The sequence below is a fragment of the Lithobates pipiens genome, unplaced genomic scaffold (genome assembly GCF_037356315.1).
Source record: "Lithobates pipiens isolate NorthernLeopardFrog02 unplaced genomic scaffold, aLitPip1_a1.2 Scaffold_18, whole genome shotgun sequence".
Classification (NCBI taxonomy): Eukaryota; Metazoa; Chordata; class Amphibia; order Anura; family Ranidae; genus Lithobates; species Lithobates pipiens.
Window position 1 is genome coordinate 571,640,275 of NW_027507758.1, and position 25,908 is coordinate 571,666,182.

At 46.8% G+C, this 25,908-nt stretch overlaps 1 protein-coding gene across 1 annotated transcript in view; it reads right to left on the minus strand.

Moving 5' to 3' along the window:
* Nucleotides 1-5,286: 5,286 nt before the first annotated feature.
* The window catches only part of LOC143989031 (squalene synthase-like), a 65,720-nt gene continuing 45,098 nt past the window's right edge, over nt 5,287-25,908 (minus strand). Inside the window, exons 7-9 of the mRNA XM_077489032.1 lie at nt 14,387-14,563; nt 8,668-8,820; nt 5,287-5,828 (exon numbers count right to left, since the gene is read on the minus strand). Of these exons, the coding sequence (XP_077345158.1) occupies nt 5,718-5,828; nt 8,668-8,820; nt 14,387-14,563 (441 nt within the window). The 3' untranslated portion in view covers nt 5,287-5,717. The remainder of the gene's footprint in view (nt 5,829-8,667; nt 8,821-14,386; nt 14,564-25,908) is intronic.

Sequence of the window (25,908 nt, forward strand, 5' to 3'; positions counted from 1 at the left end):
CCCCAGCCTCTCTCAGCTTCAGATCTGGCGGCGCAGGGACCGGCACTCCACGGGGTCCTCTAATCCACCGGACGTGCGGCTCCAAAGAACGGCGTTCCACGGGCTCTCCACCTCCTCACAGTGATCACGCCAGGCACTCCATCCACTTAGCCACAGGTGAGGGGGTGAAAGGGATATCCCTTATGCAGCTCGGAAATTTGCTGTGTTAGCAATCCCTGAGTGAGTCCTTCCAGGGAGATTTCATATGCGACTCAGAGTCTCCATAACGTAGCTTAACTTCTGTGCAGATATTAATATATAGGCTCCATAATCTCTTTATGCCACAGCACAGGCACCAGCAGCAGCAGCAGCTTCCTACACCAGCGTGTCAGCATGCCGACCTCATGGAGCTCACCTAGTCAGCAGCTCCTCCCCCCTCCATCAGGTGTCTATGTTTTTTCTGTGCCCATTTGAGGAGATCACCAAACTGGTCAGTCGCAGCCATGGCACCATCAGTGACATGGTACCTTATGCCTTCTTTATGGAGCGTGCATTGCGTCGTGTCATTGATCAAGCTGTGGAGGAGCAGGAGCGGGAAGATGAGGAAGTCGCAATGCTGGATGAATTCCCAGGGGGGGGCTACTCTATCTGAGACAAGTCAACAACAGGAGTCTGAAGAGGAGTCAGAGGAGGATGGTGCCGGGGCGGATGAGGAGGAGCAAGAAGAGCATGGTTTAAACCTTTCTGGGATCCCTGTTGTGCGTGGATGGGGAGAGGAGAATGAAGAGGACAACATTATCCTGGATGATGAGCAGGAACCAGGCCACCACACCGCTTCCACTTTAGTGCAAATGGGGGCCTTCATGCTCCAGTGTTTTAATAGGGACCCCCGTATAAAAAGCATAAGGTTTAAGGACCAGTACTGGGTGGCAACGTACTTAGACCCCCGGTACAAACACAAAATGGCGGAAATGTTACCGAAGTCACAGAGGGCTGTCAGAATGGAGCACTTCCAGGCCTTGCTTCAAGAAATGCTGCATTCTGCTTTTGCGTGCGCTGGCAGAGGAGCAATTCCCACTCCCAGAGAAGGAGTTGCGGGTACCAATCCAACAGCGCCTGAAAGAAGAGGCCGGTTTGAAGATGTGTTGGTGACTTCGGATATGAGGTCATTCTTTCAGCCGACCCATCGACAGGTGTCATCCGGATCCAGCATCAGGGAACGCCTAGACCATCAGATGTCCGACTACATCGGGTTAACGGCCGATGTGGACGCTCTGAGGAGTGATGAACCCCTGGACTACTGGGTGGGCAGGCTTGACCTCTGGCCAGAGCTTGCCCAATTGGCAATCGAACTGTTGACTTGCCCCTCATCCAGTGTCCTGTCCGAAAGGACGTTCAGCGCAGCAGGGGGGGATCGTGACCGATAAGCGTACTCGCCTAGCTCACGACAGTGTTAACTACCTCACATTTCTAAAAATGAATGAGGCATGGATCTCGGAGGAATTCAACACATGTGACCAGTAAGCCATGTATATGTCTATAAACAATTTTTTTAATCGAGCACAGAGACCTTCTTTCTTCATTTGGCTCACTTCCTTGTCCAAAAAAAGCACACCGTACTATATGCCCGTACCCTCCTCTTTGAAGAGGTTGAGCGGTGTCCTATTTTTACTGGGGTTGCTTATTATGAGGGGCTCCCACCATCCCTGTGCTGTGCTGACATCCTCCTGGGGCTGTACCTCTGCTGTGCATATTATGAGGGGCTCCCACCATCCCTGTGCTGTGCTGACTTCCTCCTGGGGCTGTACCTCTGCTGTGCATATTTTGAGATGCTCCCACCATCCCTGTGCTATGCTCATTTTGAGGGGCTCCCACCATCCCTGTGCTGTGCTGACTTCCTCCTGGGGCTGTTTATTATGAGGGGCTCCCACCATCCCTGTGCTGTGCTGACTTCCTCCTGGGGCTGCTTATTATGAGGGGCTCCCACCATCCCTGTGCTATGCTGACATCCTCCTGGGGCTGCTTATTATGAGGGGCTCCCACCATCCCTGTGCTATGCTGACATCCTCCTGGGGCTGCTTATTATGAGGGGCTCCCACCATCTCTGTGCTATGCTCATTATGAGGGGCTCCCACCATCCCTGTGCTATGCTCATTATGAGGTGCTCCCACCATCCCTGTGCTATGCTGACTTCCTCCTGGGGCTGCTTACGGTGCAGGTGTCAGTGCTGTATATCACGGTGCTGATGTCAGTACTCTCTATCACGGTGCTGCTGTCAGTGCTGTATATCACGGTTCTGGTGTTAGTGCTTTATGTCACGCTGCTGATGTCAGTGCTCTCTATCACGGTGCTGTTGTCAGATGACTCTATCACGGTGCAGGTGTCATTGCTGTATGTCACGCTGCTGGTGATCATCTCCTGCACCCTCTTTGCCTACCCTGACCTTCCCTCTCCTCCATTGCCTTCATGCGCTCCACAGTCCTGAATTGTCACAACAATTTCCCATATAAAAAAAGAATGCTTGTAGTTGTCGATCCCAGATTCACCTCATACATGTGTTATGTCATTGGCCATGTGGTGGGACTATGTTTGCACAGCTATTAATTATTTTGTGGCTGCAAATTTGACCTGTAGGCTTGCGAAGTTCGCCTCCCATTGAAGTCAATGGGGCCCGACACGAACGTTCCGGTTCGCGAACTATCGGCCGCGTTCGCGAAACGTCCCGTCGGAAGTTCGTCCATCACTAACCAGGAGACAGTTTGTTGGTGAAGAGCTGAAGAGCGGTACAATAATGAGTGTCTGCAGGTAACAGTGAAGCATAGTGGAGGTTCTCTGTAAGGCTGGGGCTGTATTTCTGAAAATGAAGTTTTAGATTTGATCCGGATCTCAATGCTGAGAAATACAGGCAGATACTATTCCATCATGCCATACCTTCAAGGAAGGTAATCTGCCCCAAATGTATTCTGTAGCAGGACAACAATCCAAACATTATGTCATTAAAGTGGATGTAAACCCCATTCATGAAATCTGACCTGGGCACATATACAGTATCTGTAGTGTTTACCATGTTTACCTGAAAGTAAGACCTACTCCGATTTTCCAGGAGGGCTGCAATATAAGCCCTACCCTGAAAATAAGCCCTCATTTAGGCTGGTTGTGGGCTGCTGGACTCCTCTATTGCTGCTGGAGTCCTCCCTTTTTTCAGCCCCCCTCTGCAAGGCTCAGAGAGGGAAGAAGAGCTCATGCGGGTCACGGAAGCGCAGAGCCATGCTCAGCTGATCCTCGCTGCTCTCTTCTTTTGCCAGCTGATCTCACCGCCCCTCCCTGCAAAGCTCATAGTGGGTAAGAGCTCAGGAATGTCACGGAAGCGCCAAGCTATGCTCAGCTGATCCCTGCTGCTCTCCTTTTCTGCCAGGTTTCATTGGGGGATCTCGGGCCCCCCTGCCTCTGCAGTGCTTGTACTAGGCAAGACCAATAAAGCAGGCCACAGAAGGGCTGAGCGGCGCTGTGGGAAGGTATATGACACTGTTAGATCGCAGAGACACATACCCTGTGCATTATATTCTGCTGTGGTGGCGAGGATTCTGGCAGTTTGCAAACACTTTTACGCTGTTCACACTGGGGATTAAATTGCAAGCCCTACCCCAAAAATAAGTCCTAGTGTGTTTTTAGTTGCAAAAAAATAATATAAGACCTTATTTTTGGGGAAACACAGTACTTATGTCTCTTTCAAAGCCCTAACTGTTGTGTCTTTCTGCTGCTCCATTCCTCTGTTATCAGCATGATAACTTCTGACAAGCTCTCTGACACAGGAGGTAAAAGCACCTGGAAATTTATGTCAGGGAGGGCCCTTAGAGACAGATTAGCAGAGAGTTTGCCTATTCACAGCCCAGCTCCCGGTGGGAGCTAGGCGGTGCTTGGGGCTTTTGAAGAGGTAATGTGAGGTACAGTTAGAAAAACTGTTGTACCCATCCATTGGATGGGGGTGGTTAATGGTACTTCCAGGTTATGAGGGGTTAACCTGGAAGGGTTAAAAGGGGTAGGTCACTGCGATGGTTTGGGTATAGCCTCCGAGACAGAGAATTCCGTCTGGAGGTCAAGAGGTCAAAAGTTGAATGTCGTTCGCAGTGACCAGTGTGTTCGTTATGTTTTACCCATGACCCATTTAAAAAGGTTAGGAATGTTTACAGTTATTTAAAAAGTTATTTATGATATTTTATTAAAGTATATTTTGTTAATAAATTAAAGAGGAAGTAAACCCTGATGGGTTTACTTCCTCTTTTTTTCCCTGCAAAGGTAAAGCATAATGGACTACTATGCATCGCATAGTAGCTCATTATGTGTCACTTACCTGACACAGGAGCCAGCGAAGTCGCCGCTGTCCCCTGTAGTCCGCCGCATCCATGTTGCTGGTGGCGTCTCGCAGCTTCCGACGAATCACAGCGGCGCAGCCGCGATGACGTCACTCCCGCGCATGCGCACGGGAGTCGCGTCTCGCAGCTCCGCCGCTGCCATTCGGCGAAGCCGCGATGACGTCACTCCCGCAGATGCGCACGGGAGTCGACAAATTAGGCAAATCCATTCTTGGACTTGCCGCATTTAGTGCGCCTGCGCGCCGCTGTCTACGGCGCATGCGCCGTAGACAGCTGTGCCCATTTTCGGGCAAATATCTCCTAAACCATATAGGTTTAGGAGATATTGCTTGGACCTACAGGTAAGCCTTAATCTAGGCTTACCTGTAGGTCCAAGTTGTTTGGAAGGGTTTACTTCCTCTTTAAGGCCGACAAATGTCATGGATTTGACTTGGATTTCTTTTCTGTTCATTTAGTTTTCTTACTCATTTTGGTGATTGATAAAAAAAATTTACAACATTCATATATGCCCAAATATTTTGCACTGTACTGTACCTTAACATTCTTCCCTCAATCCTCCATGCAGCTGTTGGAAGTACCTCCAATGTACCTTCAGGTGTAGAAGAGCCCGTGCCTCAGTCATTGTGACTGTGCTTTTGTGATGGTGCTTGGCAAGCACTATCTTATGTGGAAAGTTCATAGATGTGTGTAAATCAATTATTATTATTAAGATTTTACAGGCTGCATTCCGCTCCTCATTTCACACCGCTGTCACAATTCCTAAGTGGCTCCGGATGGGTGTGCCTACCTGCTGGGCCCCATATATGTGTGTAAATCAATGCTTACACAGGACGGTTTCTCCTGCTCTAGGTTGTTGAACAGAGTGACGGGGAGGTGAAGATAAAGTAGGCATTTAAGTGAATCTGAGTTGCATGGAGAAAGTAGAGAGGAGCACTTTTTGTTTTTCTGGCAGTAGTTTTATTTTGGATTGGTGGCAGGCAATACAGATTTGCTTTGAGTGCTAGGATCTCAGCTGCAGAAAGGTTCCAGCCTCATAATCCTCTGGAACCTCCAAGAGATTACTACCATAGAGAACTGAACTGAGATGTGTGCATTATCTTAAGTCACTGGCTCATATTGACCTTCTTTTAGTGCTCAATAAAGATTTAAGAAGAAGCAATCTAGTTGCTGGCATTTTATTCTATTTTGATGTTTATGGGACACAACAAGCCTGACCACCGTTATGCAGCTCATCATTCTACAATCATGCAGTAGAGCTTGGGTGAGTTTTTGTCCACGTGACCTTCTTTAAGGCCTTCTCTAATGCCTGCAGCTTGCTCAGGTACTGCCAGCTAAGGGTCTCCTGCAACATGGTGCAGGGAAGATCTATTGGGGTGGATCTGTGGTGTCATCGAGCATAATTAATTTCCTGATAGTAGCCAAGATGGTTTGTGTCTGTTCAGATGATGGGTCATTTGGGGGAATCTTTTGGTAGATCTGCAAAATGACATAAAGAATGTCAAAATTATTAAATATCAAACCAGTAATACATTACTGAAGAAAAAAAAAGAACCAAAATCCTGTCTTGGTAAATGTGCTAAATGTAGGCAGGTGCAGTCTGTCCTCCCCATTGCAGGTGGCACCTGACCAAAGCAGCAATGCAGAAGGGGAAGGAAGTTGTAAGGTACCTGGTTGTTCTATAACTTCCTGTGGCCGCAAGGAGGCAGCTGTCCGATTGAACGCTGGCACCCATGAATCCATTGGCCATCTTGGGTGAGGCGGAGTCTATTTAAAATGCTGGCTCCTGGGTTTGGCACACTTTATGCGAGTGGCTAGCAAAGGGACAGGTTCCCGTCTGGCAGGGACAGTGCTTAGAGGTGGGGAAAGATAGGGAAAGGTTCCTGAGGAGTAGGGACAGTGAAGGGACTAGGTCCTCCTCTTCGTAGAAGCCTCCCCTCCTCATTTCAGACCGCTGTCACAATTCGTAAGTGGCTCTGGATTGGCGTGTCTACCTGCTGGGCCTGATTAAGTTGCGTTGAACCTTTCTACAATATACCTCTATTGCCTAACGTGGACTCTGTGTGTTTACTGTCAGCCACACCACGCTGCACCCTGCTCACAAACACAGCTCTCCCACTGAGCTCACATCCTGCTAGACATTGATCTTCAGCATCACAATGATTGTCAGAAAGTTGGAATTTGCAGCACTGTGTATGGATAAAAGCAAGTTACACACAATGCATGCTGGGATAGGAGCAGAAACTATTCCATATGTACCTAAATCTAGTCAAAAGTAGAATTTATATTTGCAAAATCATCTCATAAATATGTTCAAATAAATGTTATTCATGTAACGATGGTGGACAATAAGTGTAACGTTAAATACGGTATAAGTGCAACGCGCAACAAAAAATTACAAATACATTACAATAATTATCAATGAAGTGATAAAAAGAGCTAACAAATAGTCATGCAAGCAGATCCCAATATACCAAATGGGTTGAAGCGAATCACACACATTTCCAGACTCCTCAGAAATAGAGACAGACGCCAAACCATAAATGATAAAAAGAAAAGGATCTAAGTGCTCATTGCATGTTAAATAAAAAAAATGTAATTGTGTCCAAAACAGGGACTACTCACGCTTTAGCAGTTTGGTACAGGCATAAAAACGTGTCAGTCTGATTCCGAAGGACAGCAGCGGGTGACGTCAGACGCAGCCTTCCCTCATACGTGTTATGTTCATGTGAACTTCCTCAGCGGGGTGAGATGGGTGACGCCGTAGCCATGCCCCACTTAGGAAGTTCACATGAACGTAACGCATGGATTTTTGGGACTTGTTGTCCATCAACTCTTTGTACTTTTTTTTATCACTTTTGTTATCACTTCATTGATAAATGATTGTAATTTATTTGGGACTTACTGTTCACCAACGCTTTGAATTTTTGGTTTTGCACTGCACTTATACCGTATTTAATTTTACCTTTAGATTTTTTGTGAAAAGTCTTTAGTGTTCAGCTTGCAAACAAGGGGGGTTTGTTATATAATTTTTCACCTATTCAATTTTGCGCTGATTGTACCTTCTGTTTTTTCAAATAAGTGTAACGTTATGTGCCTTCTTCGTCATTCATCATCTATAGTTGTGTCAATTTAATGCTGGACGCCAGTGACTGTCATCATATTTGTGAGCCAACCCACTGGATTGTGGGACTAATAGTCTTTGTGACCGCGGGCTCCATTGCATAACTATACACCCGGACTACATATCCCAGGGATTCTTGCATAGGATGGAGTCAACAGGGAAGTGGACAAGAGTCAGCAGGGCATAGTACAGGGGTCAGCAAGGCATGGGACAGGATCATCGGGGCATAGGAAAGGGTCAACGGGGAAGATGAAAGACTCTCCATTGCAGATAATAAAATTGGAGTCCTCGCGTTGAGAGAGGGACAAGTGTATCAGATGCCTATATCCATCTGCTGAAGGAATTCCGCTGTTACCGGGTAACGTGTGTGAATATCAGCCTCTACCAATACGCATTGTGTGCTTGGGTTTATACTGTGTCAGTCAGTGGAAAGTGCCTATAGTGCTGACAAATACAACTGCCGCTTAAATCAGAAGTGACTGTGCTGTGTATCTGTGCGTCCATACTTGGAGTGAAACTACTTGCATTACTGCTGTAAATACTCTTTCTACTACCATATCTCCAGTAATAAACATTGCCTGGGTTATATAGTCAGTACGTGCGATTCCCTTGATGACGCCGCTACACCCGCTTAAACACCACCCCCTAGATCCAACTGTCCTCAACACTGCTTGCCGAGAGAGGCAGGCGAGATACTCCTGCGTAGCCAGCCACACCTCTGGGTGTTTTTGTTGATGCTGGAGGTTGGTGACTCCTGCTGAGTATATGGAAACCCAAGTGACAGGGAGGCCGCATGGGCCCCCTTAGGTACAATTTGAGTTCATACTGTAACTCACCTTAGATGTGTTGGTTCGCTGAAATGCACCACAGTGCAACATGATGTGTCCTATGCATTGCACTGAGAAAAAATGCAGCCTACCCCAGATTGTCATGCAGGGGGAGGGGGATTTATGTTAAATAGGCTGTTTGACATAACCCTCTGCAATGCGATGTGAATGCATGACCATTGCAGTACATTGCCTTCCAATGCAACGAGCCCAAAATTGTATTACAAGACACAATTAAAAATAAATAAATAAAACACCCTATTCAGTACTTCTCAGCCATACATGCACATTTCTCGATGTTGTAACCCTAAAAAAAATGTCCTGCCTTTACAACCACTTTTATTATAAAAATGTAAAACATGCATACCTCTTCCACATACTGAGATGTGATGGCTCTTACAGCCTGCATATCTGTGGTGTCCATCATCAGAGTCGCAACCAGACCCTTCCGGATCTTCACCACTCCTTTAAACACTTGCTGGTTGTTGTAGCAGGTGGCCAATGTAGCAATAGCTATCATCTAAAATACACAAGGTCAACAGTTAAGGTCAAGCGATATTGCAGTAATACACAAATACCCATTGAAGCTGAACTCCCAGAAAGCAGCCAAAATACTGTTCAAATATATATATGAGAATTGTATTAAGTACCAGAAGAATTCTAATTCCATTTTTAAATGTGTTAGCCCTTGTACACACGGTCAGACATTCCGACAACCAAATCGGTCGGATTTTGTCCGAAACTGGTGTTGCATACACACGGTCGGACAAAGTTGTCAGAAAATTTGATCGTTCAGAACGTGATGACGTTATTTTGTTACGACAAGAATACGTTCAGGCTAGTAGCCAATAGCTTTGGTCTAGGAATTTGATCTGAGCATGCGTGGCACTTTGTCCGATCGGAATTCTCTACAAATGATCAGACAAAGTCCGATCAGATCATGTTGTCGGAAAATTTTATAGCCCAGCTCTAAAACGTTGTTGGTCGGATATTCCGACGGAAGCAGTCCGATGGAGCCCACACACGGTCAGATTATCCGACAACACGGTCCGATCGGACATTTTCCGTCGGAATGTCCGACCGTGTGTACAAGGGCTTACAATGGCACCCTTCAGACAGTATACCAAGGTTCTAAACTCCTCAAAGCAGTCAAGCAGAACAGGGTGGTCAAGATCATACCCCCAGCCTACCTTACTGGGCAATGAAGGGACCACTTCTGCTTCTATACCTCTGCTAAACAAAGCAATAATGAGGGTGACACTGCTCTCTCAGCATGGTGAATAAAAGAGCAGCAACACATTGATATGTCAACAACTCTGCTCTTATCTCCTGTTGGCATGTTCACTGTCAGCGCATGTGCACTGCAACAGCCCCTCATTTGCTCCTTCTACTGGCCTCACCTCTCCCAGTCTGGGTTTATTGTATTGGAATGTCAGGAGGAGGCTGATATTCGGGTGCTTAACCTATTTGTATTTAAGTGTACATTTAACAATCTTATTGATAATACTCATTAGTAAGCTTGTTTTTTTTAAGAGCGTTCAGTTGCGGATTTAGTCACTTACTGAGGTACAGCGTCTTATCTTAAAACCTTAAAATTAGCCTAAAAGAGTCATTATCAAAGTGATCATGTCACTATACAAGAAAACAAAAACAAACAAACAAAAAAAAAGAACAATTCCAGCTCAGTTATACCTGTAAAAAGCAGACAGGACATACTTACCTTACTTTCCGCTGCGCTCCGCTTCGATGCTGAGAAATCTAAAATCTGCACTAAAACTGAAACTTCCTGGAGTGTAAATTAGCTCTCACTGGTTCATCCTGCTATCCTTCATGTCAATCCTCTATCTTGTGATCAGTGGAGGTCAGAAGGAGGAAGTGGGGAGATCTGTGGGGGAACCTCAGAGTGCTGAGTTTACCAGATGATTCCAAATTATCATAAAGGAGTTTTGTGGTGGGTGCAGCAAGAAAAGCAAGCATGTCCAGTCTTCTTTTACGGCTGGTGTGGCTGGATTAAAATGTTTCTGTATGTAGCAACCTCCTGGACCTCTAGAGGCCTGATGGTGACCTTCAGAGTCAGGGAGAGCTGACATCCATATTCATAGAGTGGGTTACCAGGCATGGTGGGAGTAACGCCAGATGAAAGGATGGGCGCCAGTCACTTTTTGAATGCAAATAAAGAAATTTATTGTCTCTTAACAAGAACTGTGGGAGAGAGTGTTAGGGCCAGAACACCCTTAGGTAGATGCAATGACAACTATCAGACTCCGAGACACAATAGGCAAACAGCTATACAGTTCAAAGCCTCCAGCCGAATGCAACTTCTGTATTGGCAGGACCGCTGTCTCCTATGGCAACAAAGCTTTAACAGTTTCCAAAGATCTTCACACATAGAACAGAGTACGGTTCTTCTCTTATCTCACAGTCTCCCACTATAGATCTTCAATCACTGAGCTCCCAGTATCTCACTAGACTTCCAGATCCAAGCCGCCCACTGGATCCCCTGAGCTCTTCCACAGCTAACCTGCTGTATACTCCTCAAGCGTCACCTCCGCTAACCCACTGGGTCCCTGGCTTGGCACTTGCTGAAGCTTTCTGACGTCTTCACTGCCCCCAGCTGGTGAGAAGACTGCTCTGGTACATCTTCAGGCTTACTCACAGTAGTCTCTGGTAATAAGGTGGATGGTCCCTTAGTTGCCACAGCTTTCCCTTTACCTCCGACCACAACTGGTTCCCCGTCCGGCTGAACCCCTGTAACTCGGTTTGACTCCAATCCTGCAGTTTCAACCCTACGCTGCTTCTCCTGCTTCTGGATAGGCCTTGGGCAGCCTAGCAGCCAGGTGTCCCTGGGATAAGTCGCAGGCTTCTGGCCTAGCAACCCGGAAATACTTTTTACACGTCCACCCAGACAGCTGTCCAGGTGGCACAGAACCCCAATCACCTATCTCCACCCAAATAAATAGGCTTTCCCAGCAGGCCAAGGGACTAAAGAAACCCCTGCCAATTGGCTGCGACACCCCATCCATTCATAATCTGACCTTGCTATGCCCTTGTCGATCTAATGTCGCCAGCAACGGTGCCACCCAGTGACAGAAGAGAAAAGGTGCAGCAACTCCAGAATTAGAGAGGGATCAGTGGATCTTCCAACAATTAAAGCGGTTCTTCACCCTAAAGGGGAAGTTCCGCTAATCTGATCCCTCCCCCCCTCCGGTGCCACAATCGGCACCTTTCAGGGGGGAGGGGGGTGCAGTTACCTGGATAATCCAGGTATCTGCACCCACTTCCAGGCAGACCACCGCAGACCCCCCCCCCCCTGTTGTGTTCTGGGAAACACACAGTTCCCAGGACACAGCGGGGGATCTGAAGAGACACGCAGCGCGACTCGCGCATGCGCAGTAGGGAACCGGGCAGTGAAGCCGACATGCTTCACTTCCCGATTCCCTGACAGAGGATGGCGGCGGGGGCAGCAGCGAGACGAGCGATCGCTCGTCATCTGCCGCCGACATCGCTGGACCCTGGGACAGGTAAGTGTCCATTTAGTAAAAGTCAGAAGAAATATTAGTAGCTGCTGGCTTTTAATATTTTTTTTTTTAGGTGCAGAACCGCTTTAACCAGAATATTTACTATCTGGCAAACGAAATTTGTGAGCAACCCCGCCTAAACACCAGGGTGCTACAGCCTCCCCCTGCCTAGGAAACTACATCTCGAAGTTTTTTTAAAAAAAACAACAAAATGTACTCTCAAGCCTGAGAGTGGATGTCCTGGCAAAACTGGGATAGGTAGGGAAAGAACATAATAACAATACATGTGGCATACCACATGAAATAAACAACAGTATACATATACATAGGCAAGTGGCGGTTCACACAAGGGCAGATAAATAGCTGTATACACCTCAAGCGTCACCCCTGCTGACCCGCTGGGTCCCTGGCTTGGCACTTGCTGAAGCTTTCCGACTTCTTCACTGTCTCCGGCTGGTGAGAAGACTGCTCTGGTACTTTTTCAGGCTTACTCACAGTAGTCTCTGGTAATAAGGTGGATGGTCCCTTAGTGGCAACTGCTTCCCCTTTACCCCAGACCACAACTGGTTCCCCATACTGAACCTCTGTAATTCAATTGGACTCCAAACCTGAAGTCCCAACCCTATGCTGCTTCCCCAGCTCCTGGATAGGCCTTGGGCAGCCTAGCAGCCAGGTGTCCCCAGGATAGGCCACAGGCTTCTGGCCTAGCAACCCGGGATGACATACAGTGCCTTGAAAAAGTATTCTTACACATCTTTCACATTTTTTCATGTTACAAGCAAAAACATAAATGTATTTTATTGGGATTATATGTGGTAGACCAACACAAAGTGGCACATTAATGTGACGTGGAAGGAAAATGATAAATGGCTTTCAACATTTTTTACAAATAAATGTAGCGCTGGCTCCCGACGAGCATGCGCTATATGTTTTTCAAAGTTAATTCTCCTGAAACCACAGTTGGGTTTTGGGGCTAATTTTACTAAATTTATGGTTTCAGTACCAGTCTGTCTGGTTTGCACTGGGTTCTCCTTGACAGAAGGTGTCGCTGTCACCGCCGGAAAGTGTCGAACATTTCCTGTCAGAAATTCAGATTGTGTGTATGGGCCTTAAGCCTACTTACCATTATTTAAATGTAGCACTCTCTAGTGCTAGAAGTCTAAATAGGTTTTGTTTAGTACAGGTAAAGTTATGCAGGCTTGGCTGGTAGCCAAGCCTGTCTGCTTTTTTCCTGGGTTGGGCAGAGATCCAGGGGGGGCTGGATGAATCACAGGCAGCATCACTGAGACCCTCCCCCCCCATTTCTAGAATGTGATGGAACCTTCTAGAAAGATGGGAGGGGAAATAAGGTGGAGCTGCCTGTAGTATTCCTGAGGGGCCCTGACCAATCCCCAAATTGGGTTGGCAGGAGACAGGCCCCTCAAATACTCTGGGTCAGCACAGCTGGGATGGAGAGTTTTGGTGGAAGCTGGAGATGCAGTGTGGGGTGTGGGTGTGACCTTGGGCCTGGGCTTATGTGTGGACATGACCCTCTCAGAACCCACGGATATGTCCTGGTCAGGAGGCACTGGGATTAAAGAGGACAGCGGGAGAACACTGCCAGGCAAGTCTCCAGGAGAATAGGAACAGCCAAGAGGGCTGGTGAGTGACACACAGTCAGGAGGACTGGGAGGCACACCTGAGAGGACTGGGACGGAGCAGTCTGGGATGGGAGCAGAACCAGTCAGGAGAAGTGTGGTTGCATGGGCAGTGGAAAGGGGCAGCTGAAGCCAGGAGGGCTAGCAGTGCCTGAAGAGGTGGTACTGGGAGCAGTAGCCATGTGTAGAACAGCTAGCACTCAGGACTACCATATCTTATAGGGGTATGTAGTCCCTACCTGCAAAGGGAATTTGCTTTGGGCCTGACAGAGTCAGTGTCAGGTCCTCATGTCAGTGCTAGCTGATCCTGGGAGTGATAGTCTGCAAGCAAGTGTATGTGCTATTTTTTCAATCAAGTTGGCATCCCATATGTACCCCATCCCATCCAAGTTTAATTCCCCTAAGAAAAACAAACAAAAACAGTGCAAGGCCCTCTTTCTTGAATTGGTGTGTTTGGAAATTCGTGTGACTGGCTGTGCAGGGTGGGAGACGAAACACATTCACCGGTAGCCCCTGCGGGGTATCTCTACATAAAAAAAAACAAAAAAAACATACATACCTTTTTCCATCTTTGGTTGGGTCACATGATGGAAAGGCTCCTCTTTCTTCACTTCTTCCTCCAGGGATGGGCAGGTCCTAAATACTGCAAAGAACAATGCCATGTAACGACCTGCACACTGTTCTCTGCAGCATTATGTGTAAGTCCAGATCACAAGAGGGAAGGGGCGTCCCTTGGGTCATGGGAAATGGGTTGAATGATGCTGTTTATCAACCGAAAAGAAGACCAGCGCTGAATGGCAGTGTCTGCAGGGTGACCATGCCTTGCACTGCATTTTTTTTTTTTTAAGGATGCAGTTAGCTGAATAAAATCCATTTTGATTTGCCGCAAAAGTGCTTAGACTACCGTCCACTATCTAATATGTTCACTTACCATCTGGAGTGCGCAGAATTTGAGCACACTCTGGTTTCTCAGTTGTGACAGGTACAGCAAGACATCAGGCATATGTTGCAGGGCATTGGTGATGAGCTCATTCAGGCACTGCACGGCTGGAACACTATTTTCCGGCTTGGTAAAGTCAGACAAGTTCTTCCCATATTTACTCCACACCTGGTAGAGGTAGAGCGACAGACATCAGATCCTGATCTTAGGTCTTAAACCTATTCCACCACCAGAACTAGTACTGCATCTAGGAGATGGGCATTGGGCAAGAGCCACCTCCAGTATTGTATGTGACAGGTAAAACCACATACAGTACATCTCTGCAATAGATACACATTTCCCCATGTACAATCTCTTTAAAAACACTGCAAGTAAAGAAAAATCTCCTCTGACCTACCAGAAATCCAGTGAGCTCCTAATGTCTCATTTGAGCGGATAACACAGTAACATAAAAATCCCATGCTTCATACCATCTCCATAATTCATACTATAATGGCGTCCAACAGTACATAAAAAGTGTTTACCTTACTGTTAAAGAACATACAAATTAGACACCAAACGCGTCTACTTTACAAGGTCCAGAAAGCCAATAAGACATTAGAGCTAAGAAATAAGCATAAGATCTATACTATATTACCACAAATATTGGGATGCCTGCCTTTACACACACATGAACTTTAATGGCATCCCAGTCTTTTTCGTAGGGTTCACTATTGAGTTGGCCTACCCTTTGCAACTATAACGGCTTCAACTCTTCTGGGAAGGCTGTTCACAAGGTTTAGGAGTGTGACTATGGGAATGTTTGACAATTCTTCTAGAAGCACATCTGTGAGGCCAGGCACTAATGTTGGACGAGAAGGCCTCTGCTCTAATTCATCCCAAAGGTGTTCTATTGGGTTGAGGTCAAGACCAGGCCAGTCAAGTTCCTCCACCCCAAACTCGATCATCCATGTCTTTATGGACCCTGCTTTGTCCACCTGTGCGCAGTCATGTTCGAACAGGATGGGACTATCCACAAACTGTTCCCACAAAGTTGAGAGCATGAAATTGTCCAAAATGTCTTGGTATGCTAATGGCTTAAGAGTTCCCTTCACTGGAACTAAGGGGCCAAGCTCAACCCCAAACCATAATCCCCCTCCACTAAATGATTTGGACCAATGCACAAAGAAAGGTCCATAAAGATGTGGATGGGCAAGTTTGAGATGGAGGAACTTGACTGGCCCTGCACAGAGTCCTGACCTCAACCCGATAGAACACCCTTGGGATGAATTAGAGTGGAGACTGTGAGCCAGGCCTTGTCCACATCAGTGCCTGACCTCACAAATGCGCTTTTGGAAAAATGCTCAAACGTCCATTAAGGGCGCCCAGGCAACTCCCCCCCCCTCCATCACGCCACCCCACTCTATGACTAATGGATAGATTCATGCATTGCATTAATTTATCCATGGCTGCCGATGCCACCCCCTATTCAGGCCTCCAGTCCCTTTTCGGACATCGGGCGCCTATATTACAGCAGCAGGGGTGTTTTTTTTAAGCACCTGCTTAGAGCCATAGGCTCTAACAGCCTTCAAAAAAGGTGGAGTCGGAGCGCAGAGCATTGCGCTCGGAGTCAACCCAGATGTGTTAGAAAAGCATTGAATATTTGCTTTTCTAACACTGAACCACCTCTCCACCAATCAGGAAGCACGAGTCTAATACCCATCACCTGATTGATTGAAGACACAGGCACCCCTATTGGACGCCTAGCAGAACTAAAGAAGATAGAAAGGGGGGAAGCATGGAGGACACAGGAGCTGTCTCACAGCTCGCTGCCATCACCTGCTACCCTGACTCGCCACCAACATTGGGTAAGTGCCGGGCAGGTGGGGGTCACATTGGCTGCATTTGATGGGCACAAGTGGCTGCAGTTGATGGGCACAAGTGGCTGCATTTGATGGGGCACAAGGGGCTGCATTTGATGAGGCACAAGTGGCTGCATAGGATGGGGCACAAGTGGCTGCATAGGATGGGGCACAAGTGGCTGCATATGATGGGGCACAAGTGGCTGCAAAAGATGGGGCACAAGTGGCTGCATATGATGGGCACAAGTGACTGCTTATGATAGGGCACAAGTGGCTGCATATGATGGGCCACAGTGGCTGCTTTTGATGGGCACAATGACTGCAGTTGATGGCACAGTGGTTGTATTTGGTGATGCACAATTGGCTGCATATGATGATTACAAGTGGCTGCGTTTAATGGGGCACAGTGGCTGTATTTGATGGGGCACAGTGGCTGCATTTGATGGGCACATTGCCTGCAATTGATGGCACAGTAGCTGAATTTGATGGAGCACAAGTGGCTTCCTATGATGGGCACAAGTGGCTATATTTGATGGGGCACAGTGGCTACATTTGTTATACTATACTGTCCACTACATTATACTGTCCACTACACTGACCACTATACTATACTGTCCACTACACTGAGAACTACGCTACACTGACCACTTCACTATACTGACCACTATACTATACTGTTCACTACACTGACCACTACACTATAGTGTCCACTACACTGATAAGTACACTGACCACTGTACTATACTGTCCACTAAGCTATACTGACCACTATACTGTCTACTACACTACACAGACCACTACACTATCCACTACATTATACTGTCCACTACACTATACTGACCACTATACTGTCCACTACACTATACTGTCCACTACACTGAGAACTATGCTACACTGAGCACTACACTATACTGTCCACTACACTGACCACTACACTATACACTCCTTTACACTGAGAACTACGCTACACTGACCACTATACTATACTGACCACTAGACTGTCTACTAAATTATACTGTCCACTACACTGACCACTACACTGTCCACTACACTAACCACTATACTGTCCACTACACACTATACTGTCCACTGCACTACACTACACTGACCATTATACTACACTGTCCACTACACTACACTGGCCACTATACTGACCCCACTACACTATCCACTATACTACACTACACTGACCTGCCTACACCGACCCGGTCCTGTGCTCCGTGACTGTGGCCGTGAGACCAGCGGACCCGATCGCCGCTGGTGTCCCGCAATCGGGTCACAGGGCTGAAGAATGAGGAGAGGCCTGTGTAAACAAACCTCTCCCTGTGCTTCCCTGTGTGGCTGTCACGATCGCCTCTTCCCTTTTATAGGGAAGGACGATCAGTAGAAGAATATGTATCGGCCTAAACTGAGGAAAAAATATATTTTTTAATATTTTTTGGGGATATTTATTATAGTAAAAAGTTTAAAATATTGCATTTTTTTTCAAAATTGCCGCTCTATTTTTGTTTATAGCGCAAAAAATAAAAACCTCAGAGGTGATCAAATACCACCAAAAGAAAGCTCTATTTGTGGGAAAAAAAGGACGCCAATTTTGTTTGGGAGCTAGGTCGCAGGACCGTGCAATTGTCAGTTAAAGCGCCGCAGTGCCGAATCGCAAAAAGGGGCCTGGTCCTTTGGCTGCAAATTGGTCCGGGGCTTAAGTGGTTAAGGAGGGGGGGGCGCTCACACGTCCCCACCCCCTTTCCTGACTGGCTGGGCTGTGTGCTCGGATAAGGGTCTGGTATGGACTTTGGGGGGAACCCCACGCCGTTTTTTCGGTGTAGGGGCTTCCCCTTAAAAGCCATACCAGGTGACGGGGGTTTGCAAGGTTTCAATCTCGCCGATGGAAGCAGCGACATTGACTGACCTCATTTGCTAGTTATGTCGTACCTGAAGTCACGTTCTAAATGAATGGACTTTATTCCGTGTGTGGGCAAGTCCATTAATTTGGAAAGTCTGGCGGATCTCTGCCAAAAGTCCAGCGGATAGTCCGCTGGAAAAGTCAGTTTGTGTGTGGGCAAGTCCGCTCGTTCGGAAAGTCCGACGGACCTCCGCTGGAAGGTCCGGCGGATTGTCCGCCAGACTAAGTCCGCCGGATAGTTTGATCGTGTTTAGGTGGCATAACATGTATTACCATATATAGAAATAAACTAAAATTGCAACTAGAAAAGTCATGTGACAAGCACTCTAAATGAATAACAAAAGATCAAGGGCAATAATAAAGTGTATAGCACCAAATATAAATGGGAATAACATAACATAAAGCTCTGCAAATAACAGTGTTGAAACAGACGGTGCAAGTTCCCGAATTATTCCAATCTGTAAACAGTCTGTGAAGAGTATGGGTCTGCAGGAAAAGGCCACCACCTTTATTCTCTTCTGGGCATTCTATCTCCTTAACACGATTCCAAAAGAGAACTTCCAGGACACATTCCAGAAGAAGCAGGAACCAGTGGTGGCAATCCACCCTCCCGCCCTGTCAGTCGGTCGGTCAGTGTCACCCAGCGGCAAAAAACTTGCCGCGGGCTTCCCTCCGGGCGACCGTCATGTCTCCTCCAGTGGCGGGTCTCCTTTCTCCTTCTCTCGGCAGCCAGCCAAGCTTCCCTGCCGGTGACAGGCGGGCGGCCCACTAGCATCCCCTGCATCTCCTTTACTCTCTCCTCCCCTCCTCCTAGGCATGCAATAGGATTGCCTGTACCTTCAGTCAATCGGGTGGCGGGTCTCAGACCTGCTTCCTGATTGGCCAGGAGGGTCATTGTTACAATAGCAAATATTAATTTGCTATGTAACACACCTGAGTGGGCTCAGAGTGCAGTGCTTTGCGCCCCGAGCCCATCCTATTTTAAAGCCCATTAGAGCCTCTGTGCTTCAAAAAAACACCCCCACCATTGAAATTCATGTGTCCGGCATCCTGCAAGGGGCCGAGCGCATGGAAAGGAGGGGGTGGCCCTGGGTGGCGATCATGTGCCCTTAATGGATGGGCCACCCTGGCAGGAATGCTGGGAGCGCTCCATTGCTGTGCAATATTTGATGTGCAATTTTGAAGGTGAAACACATGAAGAGAAGGAGAACGCACAGCTGTCCTAGTATAATACCATTTCATTAGTCAAAATCATAGGTAGAAAATATTTCACTCACAAACGGAGAACAATTCTCGCATGGTGTGCTGCCCCAACGGGGCATAGAATTTATACAGACTGTTTTCCTAACCATTTTCTATGGACATTTATATTTAGTTCACATGCTGCCATCTAGTGACCTTTTGTGGTAATGCACGCTTTCTCATTTTCCCTTTCCTGATGTTATGACACAATTCCTTTATATGCAATGCTCCACCCTTTTTACTGTGTTTGTACTTCCTGTGTCATTGATGCAGCTAACAAGCCTCATGTAGCAGAGCACATGTATTCTGTATTGTAAGCTACTGACAATATCATCTTTAGGCCGCATAAATACCACAACCTTTTCATCTATTTGTATTCTGTCATCTGCTGTAACCTGATGTTCAGAATAAAAGCATCTTTTGGATGGAATCGGTATTTGGCGAGTTCAAACTATCTGATGAGGATTGTCCTCAGTGATTATATCTTATACAGGCCAGGAATAGAGGTCTCACAAGGGATAGTTGCTTGACAACAATTGGAGTCAGAATACATGGACACCAACAAATAGCCTCCTCTCCTCGCCTGTATGACTGGATAAGCTCAAGGACCCGAAGAGCGGTGCGGGATGTTAATTCAATCTTAGCTGCAGCATCCCGATGAGTGGTACAAGGAGCTGCGCATGCGCCCGGACCAGCTGGCACTGTGTAACATCACTCACGTCCAAGATGGGGAGTGGTGGATGTGGATCGTCTCCTCAGGCGAGCGGGCGGTTGCTACAGACATCCCAACCTGCAAAAACTAATTTTAGGGAGGTGGTAAACTCATTTCAGTGAGGTGGTGCTTCGCGCTCGTAACCCCTCCACCCCCGTGGCAAAATATTTTTTAGATCACCTTTTTAATATTTTTCCACAGTTCTTCTGTGGAAGGGGGTGGGGGGTATGTGGCAGTGGCGGTGTCACTCTTCTAATGGGTATGAAAAACTCACTCTGAATAAGCAGAACCTCTCCCCAGACGCCTAGTAGGTTAAAGTCTATGTTCTAGGAAATTGGCTACTGCTCCCAGCCAGTCAAACTTGCAAATCATGTGTTCCCCAGCCCCACTGATTTGACACACACATCCCCACAGTCTCTTTTCTGGTCCAGGACTCTTCGCCATCCACTGTGTGCATGATGAAGACTCTGCTAGTGACCATATAGGAGAGTTCCCTTACAGACTCCCTGGCACACCCTCCAGCTATCCACTGTGGTAACGCTCACCAACCTTCCAGCCCTGAGTCCTTGATGAGGAACTTTCCCGGACCATGCGTTCTGACAGCTTCTCCTACCCATTCTGCTCTAGGAGTGTCCTGCCACAGACCGTGTGGTGACAGAGATATTGCCAGTGACTGTGTAAAGTCAATGTTCCCTTACAGTTATCCCTTGGCCTCCTCCTGCAATCCCACACCCTCCCAAACGGGGGTGTGATCCTGTGGCTGTCTAGCACTCCATTCCACATGTCATCCAGTCGACTACTCCACCCCAGCAGCATGTGACCTCAGCATATATAGGAGGCGAGGCCGTCCCCTGCCAATGCCAGTTAGGGATTGGTCAGAGCTCCCACATGTACTGCCTGCCACTCTAGCTCTAGGACCAGCCTCCTCTTCCAGAACATTCTTCCTGGAAGCAGGGGAGGTGCCTCAGAGTGGAGCCCAGGTGGTTACACCCACTGATATTCTAACCACTCCCAGCCCCAGAATCAAAACAGACAGGAATAGCTTGCAGCATAAGCCTGCCTAAATTTGCCTGTGCTGAATAAACCTAGTAAAACAACCCTTACTAGTACCTACCTTCTGGTAGAGGGTCCTACATATATATAATATTTTTTTTTATGCTGTAAGGAAGTATTTTTCTTAGGAAAATGATGCTGGAGACTCAACACAAGAAGAACGTTTTGTTCTCTAGCGTTTGAGAATTCTCCCATTAAAATCAGTGCAATTTGGTCCACCACAAAATGCCCGCCATTCGGAGCCCTAATTACAAGGACAGATTGTTTAGTGTTGATGGGGATATTAGGAGCGGAAGCTGTTTGCAGAGACGTCTGCAGGGACAGAGTTGGTCTCTAGAGCTGTTCCCCACCCGATCATACCCGGGAGATTGGGAGGTGCTTGCAGTTGTGCGGGAGCCGCCACAGTAATGCGGGAGATTTGTGATGTCTGTTGCAATGACTACATGTTTCGGAGGCTCGACCTTCTTCAGGTCCACCCTATCTATCTCTACCCTCACCATTATATGGAGCTCCACCCCCGGGGCAACTGTATCATGAACCAGGTCGAGAGAATGGAGTTCACAATGGGAGATATAGAGGAGGGGGGCCGATGATTAGCAAACAGCCCTGGGTTAAATTATTAACAAGTAATTATGCATTAATTTACAATTAATAAGAACAATCACATCCTCTACAAGAAAGTTTAGAATGTGAAATATAAAATGTGACATATAAATCATGTTTCAATAGTATTAGTGACAGTAGTCACATAAAATACATTGAGAACAAACACATATATTTACACCTACAGCTAAATATCCTTATTCAATTTTCTAAAACTCATCCATAATCCATTATAATGGTACTACTTTTAAAGAATACGCAATACAGTTATTTAATTTTTAATTCAATATATTACCATATGATTACATTCATTTAAATTCAAATTTGGAGTAAAATTAAAACATAACAGTCATTAACCAATAATTATACATTTAAAATTTTAATTAATTTTCAATTATAATTAGTGTCAGAATACACCAACCAATAATTGTAAATATAAACGAAAAATTATTAAATTATCAATAGACCAGAGTGCTCATGCGCACGGCATCCAAGATGGACTCTTGGTCTTGAAGCCACGCACCTGGCCGGCCACATAAAGCCCTACATGGGACCCCGGAGCCTCATAATCCCGCTCTCCTGGGCTGCTACATCTCCCCAGCGACACCCGCATATGGTCGAGGGAGGCAATCATCGGGCCAGCTACCGCCGTCAGCCGCCGCCGACCCCCTCCTCTGCCAAAGCTGCCGAGATGGCGTCAGCCCCTGTATAGGATGGGACATGTGGAGCCAGCTCAGTTGAGTCAGCTTCATGTGCAGATTCGCAGCTCTCTCCTTGGGACCCGCTGTCCCCAGCATTAACAGCTAGAGCAGACTCTGGATGAATTGTTACTAGCACAGGCACCATCTTCCCCTGTCAGCATAGCTGCATCAGACCCCTGCCCTGGCTCCCCTGTGGTGGATATGGCCCAACAGACTGTTTGCAAGATTTTACACACTTTTGGAACAGGGTTTAGCCAGAACAGTACAGGAAATCACCACCACTATTAGGGCAGATTTGCAGGGGCTAGGGGCATGGTTTAACACTGTCAAACATAAAGTTGATGAGACGATTGCCTGCACCAATCAAAACACCATGTGCATTGAGAGCCTCCAACAACAATTAGAGCAAGCCCTAGTGAAAATTGATGATTTAGAAAATAGATCTTGGAGGTATAACTTCCACATAAGAGGACTCCCTGAATCTGTTTAGGATGTGGATGCTGCGGTGCATACCTTCCTCCGGGACCTGCTCCCTGCTCTGCTCCTCATCGTCTGGACTTGTATAGGGCTCAAAATGCCTTAAAACCCCCGTGCCCTAAGGGTCTGCCACGGGACACCATAGTCAAGCCTCATTACTATGTGACTAAGGAATTGGTGATGCAGAAAGCTAGAGCGGCTTCTTCTTTGTCCCTCTTGGGTCACGATATCCATGTGTTTGGGGACATTTCTCCTTTTACAGCCCAGAAGCGTCGGACCCCGAGACCCCTCCTAGAGGCTCTCATGCACAAAGCAATCAAATACAGATGGGCATTCCCGTTCTGCTTGTCCTTCACCTACTCTAACAGATAGCCCTCCTTCGTATCGTTTGCAGAGGGAGAAGCCCTTCTTCTGAGGCTGGGAATCATCTCTCCTGATGGCTCCGATCTGGGACAACCTCCTTCTACCGATCTGGATTGCCCTGGGAGCTTGACTCGTCCACTCTCTTGGTTGTGGCAGCAAGTGTCTTCTGGTCGTCGTGGAACTTCCAAGCCTCCCTGAAGCCTATGTTAACCCCTGCTGTTCACCCTTTCTTATTACACCTTGAATAGCCGGGAACTTTGTCATCCTTTTGGGTTATCCCTTGGAATTTACATGGAACTTCTATGCATTTTATGGGTTTAGTTCTTTAGGTTTTGGACCACTCACTTGTCTGCACCTCCTAGCGTTGGTGCTTCCATAGGTTTATTATTGTTATATACTTGGAGGCTGTTTGCATTGTGATGCCTAGACGCCTCAGATGGGGTGTTGCGATTTTCTTTTGATTGGTGGGGCTTATCCGGATATAGGGGCCCTTGAGAGTTAGCCCCTTCCAGTTAACCTCCCCTTTTCACTCTGGGGTGTCACAGGCTTGATCCTAGAACTCATACCAATGTAGGCAGTCTCGTATGTTTTATAGTTCCATGTTACATATGCTTAAGTTGCTTAGGCCAGGCGGGGTAGATATGTGCACTCACTCGAGCTGATTCACTGATGTTTCCAGGCTTTTGACCTGGCTTTCTTGTCATGCTGGTTTAGGACACGATTCCTTTTTGACCTAGTCTTGGGACCTCTTTTTCCCCCCTGGTACTTGTTGGTCTCTTCTTCTTTCTCCCTCCCCCTTATTTTAATTTCTTTTAGCTGTCTTCTTTTTTTTTCAATTTGGAGAATTAGGTCACATCCTGGATGTTTCGCGATGAGTGTCTATCCCGAGCAGGAATCCATACTTTGTGACGGTGTGAGTGGCGATTTAGATCTTGTTACCTTTGCGCACCATGAGTACCCTTAGTCATCTGAGGCTCACCTGCAGGGTGATATCTCACAACACTCAAGGCCTGAATTCCCCTACTAAAGGCGGGAAGGCATTTCAATACTATCATTCTTGTAAGGCTGATATACTTCTACAAGAAACTCACTTTCCTAAGTCTTACTGACGGTCCTTTCTCCACAAACAATACCCACTATTCTTTATGACTAATTCCACTGATAAAACTAAAGGGGTGTCTATATGCTTCTCAAAACATGTTTCTTTCACTCTTAAACAGGAAATCAGAGACCCTGATGGTAGGTTTCTTTTGGCAGAATCGGCTCTAGGGTTTGTAAGGCCTTAGGCAAAACTTAGACATGGGGCCCCACCCACTCCCATAATGGAAAAAAAAGTGTAAGCAATAAAAATGAACTGTATAAACTGCATATATTAAGAACCTAAAAGTGCTGGTGTCAGTGTACCTTCTCAGCACTGGCATGTATGTGCTCTCAGTGCTGGTGTTGGGGCACTCTATCTCAGTACTTGGAGCTGGTGCCAGTGGCACTTTCTTAGTGCACTCTGTCTTGGTGCTGGAGTCACTGACCTCTAGCTCAACGCTGCTGTCAGTGCTGGCATGCTCTCCGTGCTGGAGTCAGTGACCTCTATCTCAACGCTGGTGTCAGTGCTGGAATGCTCTCAGTGCTGGTATCAGTGACCTCTATCTCAACGCTAGTGCCAGTGCTGGCATACTGGCCAATAGTGGCCAGTATGGATGGAATTACCAGTTGGGTGTCCCAGTATGTAGACACATTTCTTCAACCCTTGGTCACTTCCCTGCCTGCTTATATTAAGGATTCTGCCCATGTCTTGGATGCCCTATGGCATTATAAGTTGGAATCAGGCTACTTGTGGCTCTCTTTGGATGTAAGTTTGCTATACACATCAATCCCCCATGATGGTGGATTGCGGGCAGTTGAATATTTCCTGTTTGAGATAAATCACATTAATCCAATACAATCAGAGTTTGTTTTCCAGTGCACTCAGTTTGCCCTGGAGAGGAATTATTTCTCTTTCCAGGGTCAATTCTATAGACAGACATCAGGCACTGCTATGGGTGCACACTTTGCACCCTGCTATGCCAATCTGTTTATGGGGTTCTGGGAGAAGTCTCACTTCTGGTCCTAGAACCCCTTTGCTAGACATCTGGTATATTACGGGAGGTACATCGACAATGTCCTCATTATTTGGGATGGCTCCCTTGAAATTGTTGGCCAATTTTTTGTTTTGTGTTGTAATTCCAATAAGTTTGGCATACATTTTACCCATGTAGTGGATGCCAAATCTTTAGTTTTCTTAGACCTTGAATGGCTAGTGATGTAGATGGTAACATCACATCCAAAACCCACTTCAAGGAAACAGCTGGCAACTCCTATCTCCATCGAAAGCGTTGCCATCATTCAAAGTGGAAGGAAAATATACCAGTTCTACCAGGTGCGTAAAACCAACAATAGGGAGGGATTATGATGATCAAGTCGTCATACTTACCATAAAATTTCTAGAAAAAGGGTACGATCTTCAACACATTCAGAAGGCAGTTGACCGATATACAGAGGGTATTACCAATATAGAAGGGCCCACATCTGATAAGGAACACTATGGTACCCTGTTTATTACAAGATACAATGACCAACATTGA